Here is a 7,023-nt window from a genome sequence, read left to right as displayed (position 1 = left end):
CTGAGGCAGGAGAATTGCCTGAACCCAGGAGGCGGAGGTTGCAGTGAGCCGAGATCGCGCCATTGCACTCCAACCTGGGTAACAAGAGCGAAACTCCATCTCAAAAAAAAAAAAAAATGGATAAAGTATGGGTCTATGAATGCAAAAACAGCTTGATATAAAAAGATAGCAAGGGAAGCATAAACAGAAAGTCACAGAAATTAAAAATATAATTACCAAAGTAAAATTCAATAGACGAGGTGCAGGCAAAAAACAAAGGTCTTCGAAGAAGTCTTTCAGAATGCCTAACAAAAAGACAAGAGGAAGAAAGTGAGACAAGAAAGACTCCGAGACGTGGAAGATGCATGAAGATGAACCCACGTTTGACTAATAGGAGTCATGAAAAGTGACAAAGAGAAATGGGAAAAGAAAAATCATTAATCAAAGAAATAAGAAGAGATGATTTCCCAGAGATGAAGAAGAACCCCTGTGATGAAAAGCTGCAGTTCCTGACTGCCTTGCCAGTTCCAGCCTGTAATTCAGCTACGATGGCTGGAGCCTCAGGAGCCCTTTTGGTCCGTGAATTGACCTTACCAATGACAGAAGCCAGGTGTGGTGGCACACACCTATAGTCCCAGCTACTCAGGAGGCTGAGGCAGGAGGATCACTTGAGTTTGAGACTAGCTTGGGCAACAGAGCAAGGCCCCATCTCTTAAAAAAAAAAAAAAAAAAAAAAAAAAAAAAAAAAAAAAAAAAAAAAAAAAAAGATAGAAATTTGGATTCTTTACTGTGCCTTTGAGCTCCATTCTAGCCTTGAAATATCTACCTCCCAACTTCTCGGTAAAAGAGAAATAAACTTTCATCTTGGGCAGGCCACTGGATTTCTGCAGGTTTTCTGTTATGTGCAATAAACCAGTTTCTGACTGTGCTGTCCAATATGGTAGTCATTAGCCACATGCAGTTATTTAAATATAAATTAACTAAAGTTAAATTAAATTAAAAGTCAGGTCCTCAGTCACACTGGCCACATGTTAATAGCTTAATTGCCACTTGTAGTTAATGGCTACTATAGTGAGCTAATCTGAGACAGAACATTTCCATCATCGTGGAAAGTTCTTTCGGACAGCACTGCCGTAACTGATACAAATCTCTTCTCACAAAGATGCTTGTGTTCTGGCAAAGGACATAAAAACAATGTACTCTCTGGAGTATCCAACAGACTGTGTGCCATTGTGAGGTATAATTATGGAGGTCAAAAGGGCCTCCTAGAAAAAAGGCATCTGGGATGAACTTGAAGGCTCACATAGGTGTAGAGGGTGTGCTTGGAAGATTACGCAGCTTCAACAAAATCTGGAAGCAGAAAGCACAAGTCATGTTCAGAGTCATCAAATTTTATTGATATGTAGGATCATGCAGGAAATAATGTCATGACTTGAAATAACTAATGTCCTATAAACTCATTGATGACAGAAATTCTCTAATGGCCACTGCTTCTAGCCTGACTCTGAGCACATGACAGGTGATATCCCCAAAATAACTGCTTACTAAGACGCAGACTTTTGCATAGATATAAGGTCAAGTGTGCAATTTTATTTTATTTGTAGGTGTTATATCATTTTGATCTGAGAAATGGCCATCCTATAGGCAATAAATATTGTCAAGGAGACTTCACCACAATTCACCATGAATGTACCTTCTTATTTTGCAGTAGCTGCTAACAAATTGGGAAAAAGACCAAAACCACTCTGGATATCACACATCAGAATGACCGGTTCAAATGGGTGGTCCGCTCCTTTCATTTTATTAACCATTTCCTTGAACACATATTTTTACACCAAACAAATTTCCTACAGAAGCAGATACTTAACATACAGTATCATACAATATTTGACAGTTATATGTATTCTTCTGGGGGTAGACACTTTGCTTTGGGTGCTAACGCTTGGCTCATTTACATACAGATATTTACCAAGGCACTACATACATCTATTCCTTCCAAATAAAGACACATCTAAATACTTGGGTTATTTCTGCACTATTTATGAAGATTAAAAGGCATTTGAGCATTTTTCTTAAAGGCCTTTATATGAAAGGTCGGATTTTGTAGCAAATCATGAAGCACCAGAGCACAAAATTAGCCTAAAGAGAATTGGATTCCCAGATGGGGCCAGGGTCAACCACAGTGTTGAAGTTTCTATTCTACCCATAGGATTGGAACTCACTTAGTACTCAGTTCTAGCAGGCAGAAAAGTCAATGCACATTTGTTTTGCACCAATAAGAAGCATTCATGGTACATCTTCTCCATGCCTAAAGCTGCTATAGGACATGGGGCCACCAGGATGCGCAGGGCAGAAGAGAGGCCAGTTTTCACGGAATCCAGGCTCCTGAGATACGTCCCATGAGAACAGAGCACCGTGGTTCCCATGGTGGTTACACGGGACCACTTATTGCCCGTTCGTGGATATACACATGAATTTTCAGCAACAAGGAACAGGAAACATCTGAAAAGATAGCTGTCCCTTAAAAACTCAGTTGCCAACAGCCTGCTAATTTGACAGTTTTCAAACGATTTGGATGTGTTATCCATGCTCCTGTTCATGCCAGCACCGTTTCTTTCCTGGATTCTGCATTCCTGGGGGCAGGGGTCGAGTGTATAAGTTATTGATATGGCTACACCCAGGCCTCAACAGAAGGGGTCCTTCTTCTGCACCAACAGCTCACTGTTGTGTGACCTAATGGTCCTCTGCTTTATTTACATTCTTTTCATTGAGTGCAGTCTAGATGTGAATGTCCAAAACAAAGCAGAAAATAGTAATCACACCAAAAGTTATTACAAGAGTGGACTGTGAGAGCTGCAAGGACTCTAGCCCTTAGCTTCAGAGAAGCACCACACACAGACCTCCTGGTATCCAGGGCACTGCTCTCTGACCACTGGCCCCTGTGTCCTTCCTTAGTATTTACCCCATCTAGTCATTTATTTATTTATTATTTTAGTATTACTATTTTTGAGAGGGAGTCTTGCACGGTCACCTGGGCTGGAGTGCAGTAGCACAATCTCGACTCACTACAACCTCTAGCTCATGCCTCTAATCTGAGCATTTCTTTAAAATGAAAAGCAAACCCTACAGTGCTTTACAAATTTATAAAAAGCTCTCACAATTTTGCAGTTCTCATGGCCACCATGTGCAGTCAGTGCAGATGTGGAACCTGAAAGGAGATGATTCAGGCCACACAGCAGTGAATGGCAGGATTAGGACCTGAACTCAGGTTTCTCTGCTCCAGTCCAGGTTGGAAAAGATGGGCTCCCTGGGCAATAGGCTGGGCCCTGACCTTCATTGACTACTAAAGAGAGATTGACATGCCAGAGTTGAGACTCCAACACAGATCCAGTGTGAGCCATTCAAAGCAAGCTTGGCTGTGAGCATGTGCTACAAGCAGCAATGGGCACCTTGAACCCCTATAATGCCCCCAAACACCCATTTGGAAACCCCAGGTTGAGCTCAGATAAGACGATAGTAAGAGTCACAAAGACTTCCACAGCACATGAGGCAAGGTTTGTAGCACGAGTTTTTATGTCTGGGTAAGTGCAACACCATGACTGACAAAAGTATAGTTAAGAAAATTCCACCTTTGGACAATTATGAACACAAGCCATGAATCAAAAGTTTAGGCAAGGAGAGCCAAGAAGACATCTCAGAGCAGATGAACAGGATGCTTCTGATGGAAAGAATCAGGCCACTCTGTACTTCCCTGAAAAGCGTGCATAGCTCAGAGTGCAGCCAGCAGAGTGCAGACCTGCTTCTGCGGAGAAGAGGAATCCCACCTGGCATCGATATCACAGCTTTCCTTCCCATCACAATACTGGTGTTCACTCTGGATGTTGTGCATTACCCGAGCATATGCCTGCTAGGTGGAGAATGGATGGGACCCCCAGAAATGGGTGGAAGCAGTAGATACCATAGAATGCAAAAGGACAGTAAGAAATTGCCATTAACTATTCCCAGAGTGGATAAGCAACCCTTGCATGTCAGACAGTCACTAGGAACTGAACCAAGAGAGCCTCAGGCCCATGTCTGAGCTGGGAAAGAGAGAAAGGGGATGCTAGCGGTCTCGCCTACCCCTTGGCTGTTGCTTTGTCATAGGTGAGCAAATAAAAGAGAAAAGAACCACAGAGAGGAGCACTTTGTGCTTAATCCCTTCTGGGGAACCTGCAGGCAATTCTGAAGCCACGGCAACAAATAATCTCCTTAAAGGTGTTCCGCATCTCTCGGCTGCGGAAGGCATATATGAGAGGGTCGATCACGGAATTACACATGATGAGTATGAGGTACATATTGAAGTGAGACATGAAGCAAGAGCAGTAGAGGTTCTGAGGGCAAGAAAGCATTAAAATGAGATGGAGGAAGAATGGGGCCCAGCACCCAATAAATACGCCCAGCAGCATGGTGAGGGTGACCGCACCCTGCATGCTGGTCCTCTGCCGCACAGAGCTGGCCCCTGGCAGAGCCGCGATCCGCTTGACATGGGTCCGTGCCAGGAGGAACATGTGTATGTACAGAGACACCAGGAGGAACAGCATGGTGAAGAACATGGAGATGAGGCACAGGATGACATAGGTGGATTCAGAGTAAACGATGAAGACAATGCCACAGCCCGTGCAGAAAGCCCAGATGCCGGCGATGATGGCACCCGAGCGCCTCACCGTCATGATGTGGTGGTAGCGCAGGGCATAGAAGATGGTGATGTACCTGTCCACCGCGATGGCCAGCAAGCTGCACATGGACGCCACCACGGAAATGCAGATCATGGAGTCAAACACGTTGTCAATGTGGCGCACAAAGGTGTCTGCCATCACTAGGTGCTTGTTGTTGAGTAGGTAGATGGTGATGGTCTCCCAGGCATTGGACATGCTCACCAGCATGTCAGCCACTGCCAAGCTGCACACAAAGAAGTACATGGGGCAGTGCAGGTTCCTGTTCTTCACTATGGCCCCTATGACCAAGATGTTCTCCAAGAGGCTGATGACACCCAGAGTGAGGAACACCTCCATGGCGATGCCCATGTCTTCACATGGCGAAGACTTGTTCTTGACATTGGATCCTGAAAGGTTGCCCTCTGTGGCATTCAGATCCAAGAAGTGCAGATGAAATGAGGAATTCATTGCTGGAGAAATACAGCTTTTGTCTTGGCACCAAATTTACTGTAAAACATGTTTTAAATTCACAATCCAGAGAAGTTAGCAGCCTAACAAAGAAATACAGCAGTTTGCCTGGAACCAGCACAGCCTAAGAAAGGGGATGAATGAGCACAGTGTGTCGGAGGACTGAGCTTGCCTTGCTCAGTGCTTAAGACAGGGTCTCCCTGTGTGGCCAGTCTGGTCTCAAACTCCTGGCCACAAGCCATCCTTCTGTCTCAGCCTCCCAAAGTGCTGGTACTACAGGGGTGAGCCATGTGCCCGGCTGCTGGCTTGTGCCTTCTGACTTGCATTCCTGAGGCCTAGAATAGTACCCCTGGACACTCAGATTAGAATTGTCACCAGTCGATTCTGCTCTCCTTGCTTTCAGCTCCCAGCCGTTGACAGGCATCTTACTAGACAGACACTCACCTCCACATGCCCAGGACAGTTTCATGTTTTATGCCTGCTCTCCTGGACACTTTCACTATCAAAAGTGTCCCCAACTCAGAACCTACGAAATCCCAGCCAGTCTATGACCACATTCCTAAGGCTGCTGCACAACATTCTCCTCAAGGGAGCTCCAATTTAAGGCTGCACAGACCCGTATTCCCTTAAGAGAGACAAACAGATGCATCTTCAATATTTGTCCTAACACTTCTCAAACCCACTGGGATTCAGCCTCCACAGCTGTAAGGCTGTAACCAAAGTGGTCTGTTACCCTGAGCAAAATCACATGTTAAAAGCTACTGTCTCAAGTTTGTAAGTGTAGGCTGCACACACATGTTAAAGTTGGGGAAAACAGTGCTGCTTTTTCCTCAATACCTATTTTTCCCTCACTTCTGCATTATGTGGAATTCCAAGAGGTCTGATTGATAGTTTATAAGGTCCGTGTAAGCACAGTATAAAGAAAACAGCGATTTAAATGTGCTAAGCTCTAGAGCAAGACACCACGTTCTTTTGTTGCAAAATGTCTCTCTTATTATTCATTTTCCAAAATCCCTTTACCCTCCAAACTCAGATCACATCTGGAGAGACAGAGAATTTCTGTCATCACTCTCATCATTAATATTGGTAATCATTTTGGGAGGGAGGGAAGGGGTGAAGGACAGCAAATTACTTAATAGGTACAGTGTACACTATTGAGGTGACGGCTACACGAAAAGCCCAGGCTCCACCACTATGCAATATATCCATGTCACAAAACAGCACCTGTACCCCCTAAACCTAGAAAAATAACAAAGGAAAAAAATTGGAAATCTTAAGCAGTTATTGTACTGCAATCATTTGTTATATGCTTATGTCCAGTTCCAGCTCAGAAATATCAGTCAATTATGCAATTATACAAAACATCATATAGAGCTGTGTTAGAAACTCACGGGGCAAGCTACCTGCCGCCCCGCTCTCTTCCACATGCAGCAGAAGCACGATTTTGCATTTTTTCCCAGGATCTCAAGGAGATAGAAAGTTGTGGCTATTTACCGGTGCTCCTCCTCACGGGCCGCGGCGCTCAGCCCAGGCCCCCGGCGTCCCGGGATCTGACGGCCGCGCGGCGCTCAGGGCCAGCCCCGGACCGGCCTCTCCCGCGGCGCGGCTGCTGCTGCTCCGCCAGGCTTTAAGCCTCGTGCCCGCCCGCGCCCGGCCCGCCCCCGCATCGCCGGCTCTCGCTCCTAGCGGCCTCCGCTGCCACCTAGTGGCCCAGTGCGGCACAGCGCCTAGAAAACCTCGTCAGCCCGGAGCGAAAATCCTCCCTGCACTCCTCCTGATAGGAAGGTAGGTAGGTAGATAGGTGGGTAGGTGAGTAGGTGAGTAGGTGGGTAGGTGGGTAGGTGGGTGGGTAGGTGAGTACGTGGGTGGGTAGGTGGGTAGG

At 45.7% G+C, this 7,023-nt stretch overlaps 1 protein-coding gene across 1 annotated transcript; it reads right to left on the bottom strand.

Annotated features, from left to right (window-relative positions):
• Positions 1-1,360: 1,360 nt before the first annotated feature.
• MC5R (melanocortin 5 receptor) lies at positions 1,361-6,759 on the bottom strand. The gene is made up of 2 exons (XM_003924883.4): positions 6,636-6,759; positions 1,361-5,180 (listed from the first exon to the last, which is right to left on the bottom strand). Exon 2 carries the CDS (start codon positions 5,139-5,141, stop codon positions 4,170-4,172), a length of 972 nt encoding a protein of 323 aa, XP_003924932.2. The 5' UTR covers positions 5,142-5,180; positions 6,636-6,759; the 3' UTR covers positions 1,361-4,169.
• Positions 6,760-7,023: the final 264 nt, after the last annotated feature.

This window comes from Saimiri boliviensis, chromosome 13, assembly GCF_048565385.1.
Source record: "Saimiri boliviensis isolate mSaiBol1 chromosome 13, mSaiBol1.pri, whole genome shotgun sequence".
NCBI lineage: Eukaryota > Metazoa > Chordata > Mammalia > Primates > Cebidae > Saimiri > Saimiri boliviensis.
The sequence above is the reverse complement of the archived record's forward strand: the minus strand, read 5'-3'. Positions and strand labels throughout refer to the sequence as shown.

What these genes read in the sequence shown, in the direction of transcription:
- MC5R (XM_003924883.4), bottom strand. Translation starts at nt 5,141, where the DNA reads ATGAATTCCTCATTTCATCTGCACTTCTTGGATCTGAATGCCACAGAG.